Source organism: Linepithema humile, chromosome 3 (assembly GCF_040581485.1).
Source record: "Linepithema humile isolate Giens D197 chromosome 3, Lhum_UNIL_v1.0, whole genome shotgun sequence".
NCBI classification, from domain to species: domain Eukaryota; kingdom Metazoa; phylum Arthropoda; class Insecta; order Hymenoptera; family Formicidae; genus Linepithema; species Linepithema humile.
The window spans coordinates 28,384,158-28,406,230 of record NC_090130.1 but is presented as its reverse complement, the minus strand read 5'-3'; the positions used below and the strand labels follow the sequence as shown (position 1 = coordinate 28,406,230).

Below are 22,073 nucleotides of genomic sequence, written 5' to 3'. Positions count from 1 at the left end.
CAAGTTTTATATGGCAAATATATTTAGCAAAGATAAATTTTGCACAATTTATAAATTTATCTTCTATTTGATTTAAATTGTTATAAGATATTTAAATTTGAAAAAATAAATGCTTAATATCGTTCTTATAATTATCTAATTTGGTTGATATTATTTATATTTTATGATAATGTTAAAAATAACAAGTGGCAATTTAATAAGTAAAATTATATATCTTACAAAAATCTAATAAAAATAGCTAGTAAACGATAAAATTCTCCACTATTTCTTTTTATAATTTCATTATTAAATATGTACAGAGATAAAAATCAATAATTTCATTTAATAAACTTCTGATGCTAAAGTAAAATAAAAATTACGTAGCGAGTTAATAATGCCTGTTTGTATAATAATAATACATGATAGTAAAAATCCTTATGCAACAACGAAAATTTATATGGTTCTAGAAATATTATAATTTATATAATGAGAACGAAAAAAAGCATTTTTTTTTAAATAAAAATTTCTCTGTAGATTTATATTTATTTACATATAAAAATATAAATATTAATAAAAAAGATAAGAAGAAAATAGTGATAGTTTGCTTCAAATTATCATAAAATGGAACATATAAAAATCAAATAATTTTTATTATTGTTTGTTTATTAAAAAATATTTTTAAGTATTTAATTAAAATTCGAATACGTGCATCTATTTGTAAGAATATTTATATCTATATGGCTTGATACAAAAAGTGCCTGTCATTTTTTTTCTTAATTGGAGGATTTCTTAGAACCATAAATATTTTTTACATAGATATAACTAAATAGCAACTATATATATTTCTATAAAAGAGACAATAGTAAAAACTAAAGCAATGAGCTTAAGCACAAAATTTTATCCTATCAAAAAGAATGAAACTAGAATTAATAGTTTTGCTACTTAATTCATCTCTATGAATCGTTATTATTATTCTAATCTGTTCGTGTTTTTACATTTTTACTTTTTACCGATTTAAATAGTAGTTGAGAATTCAGTCTGATTTATCATTGATCATTACTACTTTAAAACATGGTTTGTGCTACATTGGATGTAACTGTTTGGACACAAAAAGTGATATGATTCTATAGAAAGCTATTTCATTCATCTAAAGCATAACTTTCTCAAAACATAATACAATTACATATCACGCTTTATATTTATTTAAACAAAGACTTCAATTATATCTTTGTGTAAAAGTTTTAAGTGTACTAAAATCACTGAACTTGTCTTTTCCACCTAAAGCCATGTTGAATTATAACGATTCGAATGCTTTAGCAATCAAATATCTCTTTATAAACGCTTCTTCCGATCCTCCTAAAAAAAGTTTTCCCGCAAAATGACGACACTGATTTCCTTTTGTTGAAAGCAAAGCTGCACTTTTCAATCCTCAACACAGGATGGAGTGTCCGTAGGAAATTTCGATGAATTTTCATCCGACGATAGCTATACATGCCGTTACGGAGGCGTCATCGGTCGACCTCGGACGTCCTCGGGCGTCGCGTCGACGTCTCGACGAGGCGCAGCCGACAGTCGGTGGCTGGACGTCGCGACGCATGTATACTGCACCGGTGATAAGCGTACGTCCGCCTCCGCACGGTTGGTACTTACACGCGACTTCCGCTTGTCAGAAAAAAAAAAAAAAAAATTCGCGTCGACTCTCGATAAACCCTCGCGAAAATATTATTCACGCGTGACCATCTCATCAGGCTAAAAGGATTTCTGGCGAGGAGAGTGCGCTGCAGAAATGCGTAACAATCATTGCTTACGCGGACAACACTGATGGTGTGTATATTCAAAAATTCTGTGTGGAAAATATCAATAATCGATGATCACGGACTAATGTGAACAGAGATTGAAAAGGGCGAAGGCGTCTATTGGGCGCCCGCCCCGCGAGAACGTGGGGGAAATAAATGTAGCATGCGACAGGATAAATCTACCGTTGTTCACATAAGAAAGAAGATTATTAATCACTTCATATATCAAATTTTGTACGATAAGAAAATGAAATGGGAAATTAAGACAGATATGAAAGTAATTTCGCTTAAATGTGAAAGTTTAAACGACGAATAATCTAAAAAAAGACATTTACACTCCATCGAAATATTTCAGTGAAAAATTCGATAGAAAGATGCTTATATGTACGAAGTTTCATGGGATTCAATGAACTTTTCTCTCAAAATCATGTAAATAGAAATGAAAATGACATGCAACGGAATGATGAGCTTATTCGAGTGACTGACGGGGACGCTTGTTTTTTTACGGTAGGACAATTTTCACCAATAAAAATTTCCTCTCGCGATAAAAGAAGTACAAAAATGTAATTATTTAGGGGGTGAGAAAAGTTTTATCACTAATCTAAGTTATATAGTGACCTTTTCGGCACCGTATTTATTATTAAAAGCTTATACTTAAGGATGGAGGCAAGTCCCTTCGCTGAAATACGAAAGTAGAACTAAATATAGTGTGCAAGGGAGTGGCAATGTCTAGATCATTCAAGTGGCACATTTGTTTTTATATATCTAGCAATACTGCGGAGAAAGTTCAATGAGAATGCGAGTGATCGCGATGCGGGGCAAAGAAGGTGCGCTTGACGCAGGATCAAGAGAGGAGTGTGAAAGGGGAAATTAGATCTTGCCATTTTATCCCAGCGTTGAGGGAAGGACATTTTGTTTCGTATTTTTGATGCAAACGACTGCAATAATATAAAACATTTGCCACAAACACGCGAAAATTCGATTATTATTCATCGAATAGCCATCGTAAAAAAGTACTTTCAATAATTTATTGCCACAATTAACCTAAAACCTTTGAAAAATCGTTGCATATATATCGTTTGAGATGAAAATGTAGATTGTGATCGAACATCTGGAATAAATATCGAACTATTGTTACATCATTAATAGTCAATTGATACCGATCGAAGTTTCGGGTTAGGTTCATGCGCGCAGGAGCATCCTCTTTCGTCTTTGCTTGTGTGCCATAAAGATTTTTATATTTTATTTCTGATATATATATAATTTGTCTTGCAATGGAAATATTTTGTTAATCCCGTGTCGCATATTTCTCTACACAGCATTAATTATATTTGTATGTTCAGTGAAATTCCTAAGTATACGACGTTTCTTTATGAATTTTACTTTTTAAGTACTATTTATTTACATCTTAATCATTTTTTCCATAAATATTTTTAAAAAATGAGATAAATTTGACACAAACATAATAATAATTGCATTTTTAATTAAATAATTAATTAATAAAAACTACGCATATAAATTTAGAGAAGAGTCAAATTAATGATCGGGTTGTTACAAGAAAAAATATTGTGTATATAAATATTGTGTAAATATTGTGAAAGTAAGGGCTTCATATGCATTGAAGATGTTTTACAACAAAACGCATAATGCGTATCATATGCATATGATTATACATTATTGCAGATATTATATCTATAATTATAGTGATCAATAACACGTATGCACTATGCAATCACTTGTCATTCTACTTGCTCGTGACGATTATAATAACGACAATTGCATAAAATGATATAATTTCTTTGGTTAAAGTACAAACTGATAACAATTATATGCATATACTTCAGCGGAAAATATATACTATCGGTATTTTCGCTGTAAGAAGAATAATTTTGTCGGATAGACGTGAATAGGATTAAAAGAAAAAGATTACTTTTTTGTGCAGTCGGGATATCCGTAAACTCTCATTCTATAATTCACTTAATAACGTCAGTCGGGACGTCCAATTTCTTTTTCTTTCTTCTTCATTTCGGATCATTCAGGGATCCCCACTTTTATGGCGATATAAATCGCGCTTATTGTTAGTTCAATACTCACTTACGGGAAAATCTTGGATTTTCACCGCAAGCTCTCTCACGTTTTATCGCGTTCTGTAGCTCATGGGGATTTTCGCATTAAAATCTCTACATTTGGCAAGGAAAATCGTAGCGGAGAACATTGCGCGTATTACTTCGGCAACGCTGCTAACAAACATTGATATTTTAATCGGTTGAATTTACCGAGCGGAGAAAATTCTTTAAGTAGACTATAATTGTTTTCTATTAACATTTATTTAATAAGAGAAATTATGTTTTGCATGCAACAAATCAGTTCTTTGACGTGTTGCAAAACACTGTTACGATGACTTTGCATGGTTTCTCGAACATTTCTCGAACATTTCGGGTTGCTCTAAAACCCTACCCTGTTTTGTATATTACTTTTTTGCACACTACCTTCAAAACATCAGAAATACCCTCAACAGCAGAAATTGTATGAATAATTCAGGAGTAACTTGACGCACGCTGACCGTTTGTCTTCGAAAGTAGAAAGAGGTTGAGACCCTTCGAATACCATCGCTAGCAAACGTGAATCAAGATTATGTCGAGGGCTTTTAAGTTCTCCAGCTTCTCTCTTCATCTTACGAAGTTTTGCGATTTATTATCGCAGCTTTTATTTTACTACCGTCGGGAATCTGGTGATTCCTCTCACAGATCATCTCTTTCCACTCCTTACATGAATCGTTCATCTCTCTCAATTTTTAACAATTTAATCTCGCGCATATCTTTGTCACGGCTCGAAAAAATTCGCATGTGAAGCGTCTCGTATGTATCGCGATATTGTTCCATTTTCATATATGTGCGTGATACATAAATCTATTTTTAATCACGACGTTGCAAACATATGTTAAAATAATTGATTTCGTGGTATCATTAATCATTCCGATGTAATCTGATTTAATGTTTCTGCCAGCTAGTGCGTTAATATTAATTGTTAAATTAACAATGAAGGATCTATTTAATAATGAGTGGTCTAATTAAAAATCAGTATGAGACTATTACGAAAATTCAATTAATATGACGCCATTCGAGAAATTTTCAAAGACACTGAATATTAAAAATAGACTGAATTTGCACTCGGAAATGGTGAATTGCATAATTGTACTGGCACCGAAGATAAATTACACTAGTAAATCATTTAACTAGTTGGCCGTGGATTAACCATGCTATCAACCATGAGTGATTAATGAATCGTTAAGCGTAGCTTTTACATCATCAATCCTGGAATTTTTGTAAAAGCCTCGTAACAATGTAGTAACACAGATACTAAAGTGGATTGATCCTTTATTTGGCGGAAATGGAATAATAACTGAAAATCTCTCTTCCACGTTACAATTGAATGTGACATACATAATTAAAAATATTTTTTTAATCTTTCCTAGACACAAAACTTCTACTTGCTTTTCTGAATTAGAGAAAATTGCTTTCGGAATTTACACCGCATGTGTATTACGGCGATGTTAACCGGATATAACGGTAAAAGTGGTACACGGAGTAAAATCGTGTTACTTGAGAGCGCTATCAAATAAAGCGTTGAGTAAAAATTAGTTTAAGTATGTTTTTAGCTGGCGCGCTGAGCAAAGAATAAGATTGATACAAGCTTGCCGGTGGCTAGTCTATTATGCTTATGTGAATAACGAATTGAGTAACTCTTGCATTTAGAGACAGTTCTTGGAAGCCGGTTAAGCGATTTAGCCAGTGAATGTCGAAATGCTAATTTAATACGCTTATGCGTGTAATGACTTTGGCTCGGTAACCTAATCAATGAAATCCCATTGTATCATTCTCATTGTTACTGTAACTAGATATTACGTTCAATCGAATTTATTATTATAGTATATGATACATCTTTTTTAATGAGACGTTACGTAATAAAATATTGCACAAGGCTATTATATTAATCGCTTCATCAGTTAAAAGTATTAATATTATTTACGGAAGCACGTGGATGTTTCGCAAAAAAATATTATATGCTTAAACAATGCATTGCTAATTAAATTACTTCAATTTGTTTAACAAATTAGAAAAATTTCGTAAATTGGAGGAAAGTATTTTTTTTTTTAATATAAAAAAATTATTTGTCGCGTTTGTGAGAGCATCTTATATGTTACTTCAAGCGCGAACTTAATAAAACATTACCGTTAATTCATTAATTACGACTGTTAGTAATCCAACTTAACAGATCGAAGGAATGTTTCTCCACCTCGCAGGCATGTCTGATGTGTAACACGTTGAAGCTCGGTGCACTATGTTACATCCTGCCAAGGATTCCATTAATTTCTGCCCATGCTCCGCAAAGCGATCGTTGGAACAGTTGCTCCGAATAGTTTCCATGGTCTGCGATGTTCGATGACCCAACCAAATGCGTCGTTAGGCGCTTCAGTATTATATGTCACATTTCCCGAATAGCTATCATGCGACAAATTTACAAATTGCATTCGACAACTGCATTATGCAGAATTATACAATTTCGTACAGCGGAGAGTTGTCGAATTTCGACCGCCGTGTATTTTGAAAAAGAGGGATATTTGCTGTGTCATGATTGGCCGGCTTGAAGGGCGGAAAGTGGCATCGAGGCAGCCTTTCCGCTCTCAGTCTCGCTGAGAGGAAAAGCAGCGATGTGCGAACATTATCTTTCCTGACGTTTCAAATCAATTTTCTACTACATCTCGCAAGTGCTATAATTTTAAACGTTACTCGCAGAACACAAGGTCTCTCATTACTGCGAGTAGTTCAAAACGTACTAAAAACGTTTTCTTTTCTTAAAAAGAAAAAAAGCACGCTATATGTACTTTCGTGTGTATATTCCCATAGTTGTTTCCTTTCTGCAGTGTTTTATGTTTTGTGTACAAGAGAAAAATTAAAAACTGGTCGAAATTAGGCTACTTGCCATTATGTCGGCAGCGGAGTGGTAAAAAATCTCACTCGCGCTAAATAAAAATTTCTCTTGGACATTTATGATATTATAGTACATGCAATGGTACAGCGCGCGTATATGGTGTACGCGTACGCGACATATAGTGCATGTAATCTGAATTATAATACGAGGACGCGCATGTGTGACGCTGAATAACGATCCTTTAAAATCCTTCGCGTTGCTTCATTATATGGTTGTTTGTTTACGTATCAAATGGCCGCGATGGAAAATCCGCAGGGATCTTTTGCGAACACCGAAGCCAAGCAAATCCCTGCAAATCAGGCTCTGTTTGCACCAGTCACTCATCCTTAATCCACACCTTCTGACTCGGCAGGCCGGATAGACGCTGTCCCGATGAATGTTGACAAAAGTTCTTCAAAGCCGTCCCCGAATATTATTGGTGATATTCTGGGTGTGTGTCGAATTCTTTGCACACAATCGCGACGAAACAAAAATTAAGATCAACTGGTTTTCTTTTTTTACAGTTGGCAGCGGAACTTTTCTTTTCTTAATGAAAAAAGGTTTATCGTCTTGGGTGGAGCGTAAATCCAAGGGAAATTGCGAAATATTGCCCTAAATTCGCGAACAGTGAGTTGCATTTCTCTTTAATTTTCCCATCGCTCGACGCTCCCACAACGTTTCGATCACAAAAACATTTTTCTGTTCCGTCGTTGGACAAATGGCTGATTATCATTTTCGCCCCATTTCAAATTCAGCTCTGCTCCATCGTGTGATATAATTCCCGATCGCGCACTTGACTACATGCATCGCACGCACGGCATCCGCACTGCGTAAGGTATGCATTTTCATGAAATTGTGCCACGTAGCTGCGTCATTATCCAGAATCCTACGTACATTCCATCAGTCCCTTCCGCCTTCCAGGAAGTACAGAAATTGCATTTTTTTACGGGAGCACCGGTAGCTTTGCGCAAGTTTTTTACGACGCACTAACGAATACGAGGTTTGCAACATTTTTCTCGCTGCTTTTAACGCGCTCATAAAACAATGCGAGAATTAGATTCTCGTTGCTAGGATTTGCGGAAGATAGAAAGGATGAAAAAAGGGAAACATATATATTTTTCTTCCGAGAAAGGAGGAGCTGCATGTTGGCGCAAATATATATCTAAATGCACCTTCAGTAACTTTAGCAATGAAATTACAAGGCTATGCGTTGAGACATTTTACGAAGAAAAATTGAATGTTGCAAATGTTGCGCATATAATTCTAAAATCAAATTACTTTTTTTACAACATCGGCAAAAAATTATAATGTTAACGGAAATCTCACGTCCATAAAATTCAGCAGCTTGTATGAAATAAAGTGATTAATTATGAGGAGTCAAATAATAATGCAAATTACATGTTGTGTGAAATATTAATTCGCAATGTCGCTGCTCATCTTGCGCATTCGACGCGCATTCGATGTCGAGCCAATGAACATCGTGCTCGTCATTAGGAGGCATTCAAAGACCCGACGAAATTACACCTTTCCTGATAGAAACTTCATTGAAACTCTGGCAAATTACGGGAAAGTTTCTCTAGCGATGAGGTGAGGTTTAAAACAGTTTACTAGAACAATTATGTTTTACTTATCATCTTCTCTCTCTCTCTCTCACTCCCTTTAGTTTAATACGTAGATATAGATAGATATCCCATATCCTTAGGCATTGCCAGCAACTAACCCATCATCGTCATGTAATCCCTTGATCCAAGTTTGTAATCGACATGTCTAGAGTTTAACAAATCTTGTTATAATCTTATTTATTTACACGAAGATACATCGTCTTGTTATTATATCATAAAAACATTGTGCTCTTTTTTCCTTCCCCCTGCCTTTCTAGAAAAACATTAATTGAAAATACGTAGTGTCACATTTTACGAAATTGTTGAACAACGTAAACGTCAATAACAAAGGATGAGAAAAGCGTCCCCAAGCGCAAATGATCGTTCAGCACCGGTGAAATCCGGCACTAAACAATATTTCCCGCTTGTCGAGGCTCGTGAACGACCATCAAATGAAAATTGAATGCCGTCGGAAAGCCAGGCTTGGACTAGTTGCTAGCTGATCGCGGGGTCAATCGTTGGTGAGATTGAATACTGATTGACTTCATTTCGAGAGATGTTGCGTTCCTCTCTCGCGTTCTCTATTTGCGCTTCGCGCTAATGATCTCCCGTTTACTAACGAAGCGTGACCTTACGTGAAAGTAGGTTCTTTAAATCCTGCAAATCCCACGCGAATAGAAGATTGTCATTTCCTTCACAATTACGTACTCTTCCATGCCGGACATACGTTGCGCGATATAAAGTGAATTTAATCGGTACAAGAATTGCCTCGAAGCATTTTTATTATCTATTGAAGCAGACGGAGAAACGCTGTGATTGATGATGTTTAGCAGGAGCCATTTTATAAAATTTATCTAAAAAGCTGTCACATATAACTGTAGTCAAGTGAGTCCTCGTTTATCACATAACTTTTCTCTAACCCCAATAGTTCTTCCTGTCTGTGCTACGTTTCTGATGAAACTGGAAGATCGATCGAAGAATGAAAACTTTCCGACCTAACTAGCAGCAAAATTTATCTCGTAATTCACGTAAGTTGAGAAAAGCGGATTACACAGAGAAGCACTGTAATATATTTCTACGTTCCATTGCCATGCTTTATTCAGATAAATGTCAATAATCGATGGAAACAATAAGCTATATATTCAAAAGCGTGCATAAATCTTGATGAATCGATAAAACTCTTGCATGAAGTAAATGAAAATAATAAATATGCATATAAATGATAAATTATTTATCTCACACACCCGCAAATACACGCGCGTGGGTGCCTTTGCGTGCCAGGATATTTGATATGCCTCTCTTTTCCTCCTTCTTAGTCCATCGATGGTTGCTTCTTTACGGCTCCTTCACTCGCGATAATATAACGACCGCGTCATATCTTGTGTAGAGCATTCCCGGCGTTAACTTCCGCGCATTTCGGAGCCGTACTTTACCACATCATGACAAAGATATTGCACAACAAAGCACGGTCGTACAAAATTACGATCCGTTCGGTACTTCAAACGCGGGAATTTCCCTTCAACGAAGGGAAATAAAAAAATGCATAACTAATTTTGCATGCATCCGCGGCGGTTATCCTAAACCACTTTTGCACGTTTTCTGCATTTATAACGAAAAGTAGCATGAGTTCGTATTTCGAGACGATTATTCTCGATTATATGTTACATTACAATATTTGAATATGAAAAAGAAAAAGTTAAAATCAAATATTCGCGAAATAACGTACGAGTTTTTGATAGCGGCGGAGTTAAATTAAAATACGTGAAATATTAAGTGGCAATTATAGAGAACTACATCAGTATTTATTATGATTTGAATTTTTGATTTTAACGTGAAATGGAGCGGTTTCCACTATGTTTTGAGTGTCGCCGTGAAAAATGTCGGCAAGATGATAGCACGCAAACAACAGCAAGCATCTTTTTGTAATCTATAGCCGCGTTGTTGATTACAAAAAAAGCAAAAACAAAAACGCTAGCATCACGAACCAACATTGAAATATATAAGGCGTCATAGCGCGCGCGTATATACGTTATAGATTTAAAAAATATACCCAGTATTGAAAGACACAAATACGAAACATTGCGAGCCAACATTTAAAACATAAAATATTTCACGTATGGAAAGAAAATGTGTATTCTGTTCCTTGTGTTTCGAATTTTAAAACCGACAAACGTATTACTATCGTACTTTTTGTGCTCTCATTAGCGTCGTTTAAGATAAAAATTAATTCCACTCGATTACATTTTAATCTTATTATCTTAAACAACGTCGAGTTTATAAAAATGTGAAAATTGAAATTTGAAACGCAAGGAGCAGAATGTAAATTTTCTTATAATACGTTGAACACTCTATGATGCCTTACATGTATGTATTTCGATGCTAGCTAACAGCACTTCGAATTTGTTACCTAAGGCGCTTTATGTTTTTGTGACTTGTAACGCGGCGTAAGTGCGTTCTTGTCAGCATGTTATCACTTTGCTATCATATGCAACACTCGAGCGGATCGGGCACAGCGCTCCATATTGCTTGAAAATCGTAAATCCAAGTCGCAATTGCAATAGTATTTATATTAATATTATTTCTTTACAAGTAATTGAGATACATAATTAATATTTCGCGTTATTAATCAATTTAGTTGCCATTTTAACTTGTGCATGCATTTATGTTCAAACATTATAATACAAGATAGTGATTGTCTGAAACGTGTACTATTTTACGTTTCTAAAAAGCGTGGAAAACGTATAAAAGTAGTTTAGATGTACCACAACTGCAGCGGGTGGCGCGTGAAATTAATTGCGCAATTTTTGATTTCCTTTGTTGTCGTTGTCTGTTTGATTAATATCTTTATCACGATGTGATAAAGTACTGCTCCGAAATGCGCGAAAATTAATATCAAAAATACAAGATATTGTGCAATTATCGTGTCACTGCGAGTGAAGGAGCAATGAAAAAGCAGCCATTTGTAAAGCTTGAGAAGAGAAGGAGATTCAGACGAGCATCAATAGAGTAACGTTATGATAACTAATTTATCATTTATTAATTTTTTTCAAAAGTTTTCGTCACTCATACGTAGATAAATCGCTCCACAACAGAAACCTTTTTGTCATATTTATTTTTTGGTTTGAAAATGACAAAAAGTGATAGATAATGCCAGAAAATATTTCGATTAAAATATTATTTATGATGTTGCTAAAGAAAATTGCCTCAAAACGATGGAAACTTTTATATACATTCCTAACATTATTTGTTACTTTTATAATGTATTAGTTGCTTATCTCTACAATGATCACGTGGCATTTCACATCTCGAGATTCGAATTATTCGATCACCTAAAATTTTTCGCGCGCTATAATAAACCATTTTTACCATTTTTAAAATAAACGAGTCGTGTTTCTCGCTCGACGGTATCGACGGTATCTTGAATGACAAAATTTTATAAAACTTGTTCCCGGCCTTTGCAAAATAGAATAAATAATCCTCGGGTGCATGTCACACTGGTTCATTGACAAAGAGATTTTGGCGCATTGTTCGGATCGGAAAATGAAGCATGTTTAATTCGCATCTAAAAACTGACTGCAGTCGCGAATAAAATAATTCGTTCTTCATCAATTTCACGCCTGCAGCGTGTAAAATGTTAAAAAAAAAAAAACGTAAAATGTAGAAAATAATTGACAATATAAAATTTCATTTTAGATTTATTCTATATTTAAATCGTTCAATTGCAATATCTACCGACGCTCTGCGAAAATTCCCTTTCGCGTGACGTAATCGCGAAAACGATATATTAAACGCAATAAAGTACATCACCGTAATACCGGAGGGATACGTAGGACGTTTTGACCTCAATTTCCAAAAAAGTCAAGGGTTCAAAGATCGTGGCATCAATCATTGTCTATAAGCACTGTATCTTTTTGTCAATATTATCGAATAGCTTAATTCGTTTCGACTTGTCCGAAAATCATTGGTCTAAAATTACACACACAATTTTCGCTACACGCTGTCTAGAAAATGTGTAAAACTATTAAGATAATCGGTGCAAATTGAATAAATCTATGTATGATATATTATATATATAAAAAAAAACTCGTATAACTAACGTGAAAGCTAATATTAGAAATTCTTCAAACAGTAAATAGGATTTAAAGTGAAGATGGACAAAGCACTTCCAGCCAATATCTTTTCGCAGAAAACATCTTTCCCTTTGTTTATGCGTCGCGTCTCATGATGAAAGAGGCTTTTCTTATTTTCTTGTGTCAACAGTCAGCGTTTCGATATGCTATCGATAAGAACGATCCGCTTGTGCTTTTTTATAACGCTTTCTCCAGAACATGATATGAAAAATATTTCCAGCACGAGAAATCAAATTATTTACTTTCATTAAACGTTTATCCGTCGCAATGGCTGTTTGATCAATAAGTTAATGCTGTGTAAATATGCGTAATAACAAGACAACAGTCTGACGTTAATCTTGTTTATTGCTATTAATGTTACGTATACCGCAAATAGGGTATTTCGTCCACAATTTGTAATTTCCAAGTAAATGTAGATTGTGTCTAATTTTAGTCCGGTTATGTGTTTTAATGTAAAGGCAGCTCTCGCTTTGAGCATCAGAGCTTGTTACGTGTTGCCTAATCAATCCACTTTGATCCGGCGAGAGATCGATGAATCGCAACGGATCCTGTAATGGATTTAACCTTTTCAGCGTAGAAACGAGCTTTACAGCGGGTCCGACTTTATTGCGAAAAATTTACTTAGCTTAATACTCTAAAGATGTATAAATTACATCAGCGGCGGTAATAAGCTCACGCGACACTCTTCCGCTTATTAAGATTCACTCGGACAGATGAATCTTCGTAGCACCGCGTCGAATTTGCGCGGAGATCGGAGATGCGCAGCAATTTGCTTCCGAACAACTGGCGAGTAACAGTTTCGCCAATAAATATTTTTTTTTTTCGACAATAGCGACAGTTTTATTTTTATTGGTATATTTACGCCCGAACGAGTCTATTTAATGAAAGGGTCGTGTTTGTTTATTACGGGTTGCGATTGTAACTTCACTAAATCCCTCAATACGGCGAAATTCGAAGAATCGGCACGTCGTTGCCTAATCGAATTAAGCGTGTGTGCGGCGAAGCGCGTTAATGCCGGCAAATAGATGGTTTACTAGAGTAATAGCAGCGGCTGCGCGGCAATAGCGGCTCGCAACGGCTCCAAATAATTTCCATTTAATCGGGAGATGCTCAGCGATCGAGATGCAGGACCGATAATCGATTCGCGCCATGCCCGTAAGATTCGAGCGCAGCGACGCGACGCATATGCGTTGTTATGATTGATTATGTTCAGTGCGTTTGATACGGAGGCGATAGACGGGGCCGAAAGGGGAGGGGATTGGCTTGCAATGGCGTGCATGCTTAGATCGAGTGCTCACCTCGTCACTTTAGATCGATAATTAGCAAAAATATTTGGTTCACACGCACGCGTCGCTTGTGTATTCCGAGTCGAGAGCGAAAATATCTTTTGCGTTTGTCCAACATTTTTGTTTTATTATCATCCGAATTTAGGACTGGCAATAATCGAGAAATACTTTCCACAAATTATATACGCAAACCACAGTATGAGAGTGTTAATTACATCCTTCGGTAACGTTCGCAGGTGTTGGGAGGATTGGGACGCAGGATGTCGAGCGGCGACAAGGCTTCACCAGGCCTGACCATCGATCGCGCCGCTTTTCTGCTTCTGAGAGTGAAGAAGGCCTTCAAGAAAAAGAAGCAGCAGCGAAAGGAGAAAAGGTGAGTGCTCGACCCGTTAATTTAGCCGGCCGACACAGCTCTCTCGCGGTGAACGTTGCGGAGTAAAAGAGCGAAGGAAACAAATGCGTCAGAAAAATTGCTTTCGAGCACGCTGAACGCGTGGCGCCGGAAACTATTTCACTCAACGGGACGATTCATGACGGTAAGCAACGGTGAAGAATTGGTTAAAGCGACAGAAAGCGTTGCCTTCAACGTCGCGCAACACTTCTGCTCGTTAGTCCTCCTGAAAATTAACCTAAATTACATTGCCTTTATGTCAAAGCATCTTTAAGCCCCGTCAATGATTGCACGATGCAATCTCTAACGCAAAATCGAAATCGCATTATGCATAATCTGTTGCCCCGAAGCGTCGGCTGGAATCTGTTAACTTTACGCCGGGGAAAAGGGGTTGATACTGATGACGCTGCAATCAATTTAGGATCAATTTGTCGAAAGGAACGAAAACATATCGTTCGCTAATGGAATGCCGCTTCACGAAGAAAAGGCTGTATGTGTATCCCCGAGGACGGTCCACGCTACAAAATGGCCGCGCGATCTCTGCGCAGAACGTCCTGTATATAGATATATACTCCTCCGATGCTTTTCTATATAAACTAACTAAACTTTACTCGCGCCCGAGATCGGTAAACAACTTTTCCCGCTATTCGACGCAATTTATTCCGATAACAAATCGGTTCGGCTCTCGGGTTTATCGAATATTGCGCCGCAGCTGCCATTAATCCTTGCACTCCGACGCATCGCTCAGTCATTGAATCATAAAACCGGGAAATGATCCATCAAGTGCGCAAGGAAACGACGAGGAGGACTTTATTTCGTCTGCGACGTTAATATTCTATGGCAGCTCATTTTGAATATTCATAAAGCAGTTACTCAAATATAGTGCACGCGTTAAGATCCAAGCGTCCCACATCTCCCGCTTAATTCGACGGTCATTCTCTGGCTACCTTTAATTAAACAAGTCCTAAAATTTTTTATGCATTCCATTCGTGAAATCTCGACGTACTCGTAAATGATTCCAAGCATCGACGCGGCAGATATTAGAGGAGAGCTTCGATAATTCGCTCCCGTTCATCGAATTATTTCACAAATCGCGAAAGAGGACAAATTTAGCTTTAGCAATTTGCGAATTTGGCTGGCGACTTCCTCGCTAGTTTGAGCTTTTAAACCTAATTAATGAGGGCGACCGTCGAATAATTAATTTTAGTCCGGAATACTCGATGCGGCTTCCTAGAATTACATAATTCGTCGATATTTGCCGCTAGCGAGCACATCGTAACTCCCTGATAACGATTAAGATACGTGCGAATTGCAGCAGCGGCCATTCAAGCGTATCACCCATCGAGAAAGATATGCAGTCATATATTCTCGACGTGTGTCGCGACTATAAGTGTTTCGACATAAAATATGCAAATACAATCGACATTATATCTCGTTATATACCGTTCGCAAATAATAAGTCAAACCTAATTAGCAGTAAGTATAATCTCGTAACGGTAGTTAGTAGTTTTTAACTGGATTTTCGACTGCTCGAAACTCACACACGAGCAAAAGTTTTTTGGCACTCACGTTTTTATCACCGTACTCTCGTTCACCTCGTTCCGACATTAAAGGATTTCCTCGAATTTCTAGGATCGCTTTACCTCGTAAAAAACGGATTCTACAAAGTCGAGCAAAAATCTTGTCGATAAAAAACAGAATATTAAAGTATATCGCATCACAGCTGCGAGATTACAAAACCTGATAATTTTTCCTATTTACTATCGCTATCGATTTATTTTTATCGCACTATTACCGTGTTGCATTTGCGAACAAATTTCGTCGTGCAATTTGTGCAAAGCGCTCGGTGAGCGCAAAATCTTTCGCTAACAATCATGGCGATTAAATCGTTGCAAAATTCATGACACTACATTCGTCGCGATTATCCTACATATTCGGATTATTCGAAGATCCGAATTCCCTGCTGTATAATCTTTACATATGTACGCACATTTGTAACGTCGGAAAATAACGGGAAGAAAAATGCGGGAAAAGATGAAGGAACGCGATGAAGATCGTAAAGAACGAACAGCCACCCTTCGGCGCTTGTTCCGGCTCCACATTTTTCTCACGGAAATCGTATAAGTGCAGGCGTGGGTGCAGGTGGATCGAGGGTAATATAGTATCGTGCTATATATAGCAATCTCGCAAGCTCAAACGTCCGCGTGGAAACGTAAATGAGCGGTGTGCAGACGCTGGGCGGAGAAAAATCAACGGTCAAAAATACAATCGAGCCCTTCTTATTTTTATTCAACCGGAATCGTGCGAGCGGCGTAAAATCAACACGCCCCTTAAAGTGGATATTACACTTCCAGCGCGAAGTCTTTGCACTTCATCGATAATAATACGCCCACGTCTCGTCTTGCGGAGTTAAATCACTCGTGATTATCCTAGCTTGACGTGAATAGATCATTCTGAATTTGCGGACTTGGGTAAATCGTATTATCTTCGCTTCCACATGCCGGCAGTGCCCGCGCAATTATGAGTGCCTGGAGGTTGCCGTGAGTAATTTAACCAATTAAAGTATAAAGGAGCAGAAAAGGCAGAGTTGTTCGTGCGAAAATATGCATTGAAATGCGATGAACAAACGTTTCAGCCTGTCGTGAAGGCTTTCTTCGGCGCCAACAATAATGTTCAAAAATGCACGAAATTTTTTGCAAAATACACAAACGCACGCGATTTCACAACGTACAATACTTTGCGTTTATATATTTTACCGATTGATGACTATTCGAAGAAGTAAGCAATCACGCGGAGATCGTCCGTCGCGGTACATTAAGTGCATTTCGCGCAACACTGCTCAACTTTCGCCTCGTTGCGCATACATCAAGAGTTCCGTTTTCCGCTCCAATCTGAGCCTTTGTTACCTAACGCTACTTAACAAAACCTCTTTGCATTTTCGCTCATTGTGAAGGAAATGAGAGATGCATTCGTGCAAATAGCTGCGGTATCACGTGTACCACGCTGTAGAAAATAGGATTATTTTTGTTTGCCGTTATCGCTCGATGCGTTTCAGAAGCCGCGTCGTACGCATTGCGATAACAAGTTCAAAAATTAACGTCATGTAGCTCTAATTATAAGAATATTCCCGACCGTAAAGAGGCGCACTTGTACGGCTTTAAAAGTGCGCTGTCTGCGAGGGTGAAATTCCGTTAAAAAAAATTCCATCGGTGTGTAACGTTACCGGTGGACGTTTGCAAACTTTTCGCTTGCCTATATTTCAAGATTAATGGCTACATTTTAGCTTTGACTCGACGTAACCCACTCTTCGCTCCATCGCACCCATCGTTTTATTCTCTAATGGATACTTGCCGCGAAACGAAGACTAGGTCAGACATAAAATGTCGGAAGAAATAAAAAACAGAAAATTCTGCAATGTGCCGCGTTGATTTTTATTAATCAAAGAGCTCTCTGCTCCCCCCCAAACATCTCATTTTCAAATGCGCACACGAGTGAAGCGTCGGAAGTTGCAGCGATCGATATTTTCGTTTCTGCATCGATCTGAGAATCTAAAGTATATACTTGTGTGAATGTAACACGTATTGCCCTCACTTGGCTCTCTGACGATACTGCTAACTTTCATCGACATCAAAACTTGTAACGCCCTTAATCTCCATTTTCCAATAATACAAGTGTGTTCTTTGCAATAGATCCTACATGCGTGATAAAGCGCGGCGGAAAATTATATTCCGTCTCGAATATCCTCTTATTGATCTCCGCGTAGTATCGCTGACTCACTGCAATCGCTCGCAGCAGCTGAGTAACTTTTTACGATCACTGGATTTCACGTCTCGAAAAAAAAAAGAAGAAAGGTTAACGGCGCGATGTACTTGTTTTTTCTTTTTTTTTTTTCACCCGACGCCTCTCGTACATTATTCCGCACGCTCTGAATACTCACAGTATTTTCCCTCCGTTTCTCTTAAAAATTCGATATTAATGATAGCAGCTGTATTTCACCTCCGCTCGCTTCCGCTTCACCCCTCTGATACTCATCGTTTTATCGTCTAATAGTCTTTTACTTAATGAAATCGAGGTCAGGGCCATCCCGCTGCACTCGCATAAAAGGCCCGGCCGCCGTTATATACGTCGATGCGACACAAATGCGGAGGGACAGTGCATGCGTGACGACGGGGTGCGGTCCGTGCATGTGTGTACGTGTGTTACGTTTGCACGCGCAAACTCCGGCTCTGTTACGTCCGGTTAAATGCATGGGTGTAATGCATGACACGTCGCGGGATCTTCGTGATGAGGTTTCTCACCTACTTGAAAACACACATAATTCGTGGCGGTTTCTGCTACAAATTGCATGAGGGTACGCATTAATGTGGGCGCACACACGCCAGCATATATATATATTCGCGCTATTCGCGTGCAGTTCTTCGTCGTGTTGCGCGGCACGCGGTGATTTACTTATCATCTTGGGTTGATGTGCATCTTAGATATCTTCTATAAAAAGATTTTCTTGATATTATATAAGAGCTTTCATATAAATAAAAGACTTTACGGCCGCCGATAAAACTGTTGATCCGCAAAAAGGCCTTTTTCTATAAATACTTTTCATAAATACAAAATTCTTTCAATTTTGCAACGCTGCTTATTGCCAGCGAAAAATATTGCGCGCACTGTGAGATATTTATTTAAGCGTTCTGCTCGAAAGCGCCGCGTGGCCGACGATAAATGTCGCGTTACGCTATTGCGCGACAATGAAATAATTACATTAAATTAAACTAAATGCAAATTAAATATAACGCGACTAATTAATTAGCGCAATAGGTCGTAATGATACCACGTAGGTGAATCCCGCGTTAACTGATATAGTGCACCGGCGCTATCCATCATTATCCAAGCACCCACGCAAAGCGATACGGCACTATCGAGCAAGAAGTGTAAATGTACACTTACGTACGAGGTACTATTGTCACGTACTCGGATGTTTATTTACATGAAGCGTGTGTATGACGGTGACATCAATCGCGTTTCTATTCTAAGTATTCACGAGGCATGCTGTTTAGCGCGTTTACGAGCTGCCGATGATATTTCCTCGAATTCACGTAAGCGCGAAAGAAAAATGAGGAAACGGTTTGAGCCCAGCAAAGAGGCCGCGGATAAAGTCGCATTGAAATCCGACGTATGAAAAAAACAAAAAATGAAACGATCAGAATGGTAAAAAAACAAAAGAGCTATCGTCGCAATTGACAAATAAATGTATTTGTTTTATATTGCGCTAGGTGCTCTTTTAATCAAATGTTGCGTTGTTGCCAACTAGAAAGATTTTCCTCCCAGCCAATCATCAGAAAATTGCTGCCAATTATACAGAAAATTGCAAACAAATATCAAGTTTATACAAAGCATATTTGCAAAACATGTAAATTTTATTAGAAGACAACGTTACAAAATTGCAATCAGTTAACGATATTTTTTTAGTCTTGTGAACACCTGTTTTATTCTGCGCGAAGAAAACGCACCGCGAGATTATAATCAAATGGCTGATGTATCTCGTTCGCGTGTTTACAGCTATGTATGACAAATAATATGTGGAAAATTTTATTCGATTTTTGCTGGTACGTCATGAAAATTGACCTATTTACAGTTGAATGTGCATACAAATTATGACGAGGTCTGAATTTGCCTATTTGTGCAATCTGTAGATTCTTCACTCTTTTGCTAATCGCAAATGTCATTCAAAGCAAATTGTTCTCACAAAAGGAATAAATAAACTTTGTAGAAAATTACGTCAATTAAATTTTTGTTATATAACATAAATAGAAACTTGGGAATTTTATTAATTATGCTATTTTCCCGTTTTTGCATCATATTTGAACTTCAATTAAAAATAAAGTACAATTTTGTTATTCTATTGGATTCTCTGAAATTTAGTTCGCAAAAAAAATCCTTTTTCTTCCAATTATTTGTAGTTTGAAAATTATTGGAGTTTTGATATTTTCGTGCAGAAAAATGAATTAAGGAATGCGTTATTAAAAGGACACTGAATAGTTTTAGGGCGCTCTATGCAGTCGCATTCCGCATTTTCACCTTCTTGATCACTCGAATGCTCCATTTCCTTCGGGGAGAGGATTATCAGCGAACGAATCTGCGCGCCGTGGGCGATGAGAAATTTAACGGCGCTCTTGGCTAAATAAACGTCGCTCTGGGGATTTAAATATCGTTCGCCCTGATCGAAAGATTGAAAACGTTTCCCGCAAAAATATCGCGCTTTATCGGGCAAACGTTTTCAACGTTACATTTCGTATCTGCTGTGAAAATATTATTCTGTCGTCGGTTGTCAACATGCTTCTTAAGTTTTCGCTTTGCGCAAATAATTCGTCGCGTAACGTAAGACCCTAAGCTGCCACATGAAAATTTCTATGTACATTAAAGGACGGTAAATTTGAAGACGGATTATAATACTGCAATTAAGACTAATTGGTCTCACTTCAGTAAGAACCTGTCAACACGACACAGTTTGTCTTCATAATCCTAGGGCTACGTAATTTCCGCGTGAAAAGAATTATGATTTTACCCACTGCGTTCACACAATGATCTAAAGATTCGAATAGATGTCATATATATGTATCGATGTGTTTAATTGTGAAGTAAAATTAAAAAAAAAAATTAATTAGACAAAAATATTTTTTTCTTAAAAGAATTGTTTTAACAGATTTTGCGCTACGTTCAGGCATATAAAACTGGAATTAAAATTAAATAGGTATTCAAAAGGCAGATAAAAGTGCATGAATTATTCACATTAAAGTGCGTATAATAATTAAGCGTGAAAAAGTGAATAATCAGTTAAATTTCACTTACTCATTGATTTCTCATAAATTCCCATCTTTACTCGGGACGTTCCTGCCGCGATTCTCTGTTGCATTATCGATAATACGGATAGATGAAATTGGATTATACATTACGACTGATTGCTTTTCTTCTCGCATCAATAAGTAATAGTGCAACTCATTGTCCGCATTATCGAATGCGTTATAATCACAAGCGCTATGTAATAAACGATTTTGCTTTTGGATCTGTAACGAAACTTTTTTCAAAAAATATTTTAAAAGTTGAAAAAAAAACATAACAAAAATTGACGTTCAAGATTTGTACAAAATTGACAGTGTTGCACTGTTGATTTCTCAAAGTCGAGAAAGTCGTATCATGCCTTCTTACGAATAAATCACGTACGCTTACGTGAATATTTTTTATCTGTAACTGCAAAACGTATGTGCTGCTTAAACCCCGAGTATAAATAACAGAGTGGCATTGAAGGAAGGTAACCTTTTGATCATAGGCGATCAAAAGATCACACGACGAGAAACGCAATGGTGAAGAAAGAGATATGACGGTGAAATAGAATCGCCAGATGTGGCTGCTGTATCGATAATAAAGAGAATAATAATGCGAGAATAATACGATCATAAATAAAGCAGTTAACAATTTTTCTTGTGCAATTGCATAATAGAGAATTTTACAATGCCGATTGTAGAGATAAATTTTACAGTTGACATATTCCTGACATCCTTATTCGTAATGTATATATGTATATGTGTATATGTCTTGTAAGAATTTTATTTTCTTCTATAGTATTTTTACACATCCCACATACGTGAGACTGTAATTTAAGAAATCTTTTTCACCGAATCCTTTAACTTGAGATGCTAAAAGAGATAAATTTAGATACAACGTATTCGCGTAAAGACATGGCGCGACATTTTAAAATATAGCTATTTTTACTTGCGTGACACTAATAATGACAACGATAATTGAGCAAATAGTAGAGCACGGGCGGTAATTGATAATAAAGGACGAAAGTCCGGCGACGTAACATTTAATTAAAACATAATTAAATTTGAAGTAAATTAAATATATCGTGTCCTCCAGATATCGTT

The 22,073-nt window shown here is 37.0% G+C and overlaps 1 protein-coding gene across 5 annotated transcripts in view; it reads left to right on the top strand.

Moving 5' to 3' along the window:
- The first annotated feature begins 1,463 nt into the window (after positions 1 to 1,463).
- wake (wide awake) overlaps positions 1,464 to 22,073 on the top strand; it is a 73,979-nt gene continuing 53,369 nt past the window's right edge. For 2 of the 5 annotated variants that reach the window (XM_067351908.1, XM_012374754.2), the window contains exons 1-2: positions 1,464 to 1,803; positions 14,000 to 14,136. In XM_067351908.1, coding sequence (XP_067208009.1) covers positions 1,801 to 1,803; positions 14,000 to 14,136 — 140 coding nt within the window. In that variant the 5' untranslated portion in view covers positions 1,464 to 1,800. Of the gene's footprint in view, positions 1,804 to 9,275; positions 9,376 to 13,999; positions 14,137 to 22,073 lie in introns of all 5 variants that reach the window. The other 3 variants (XM_012374755.2, XM_067351911.1, XM_067351907.1) reach the window with 2 other exon arrangements.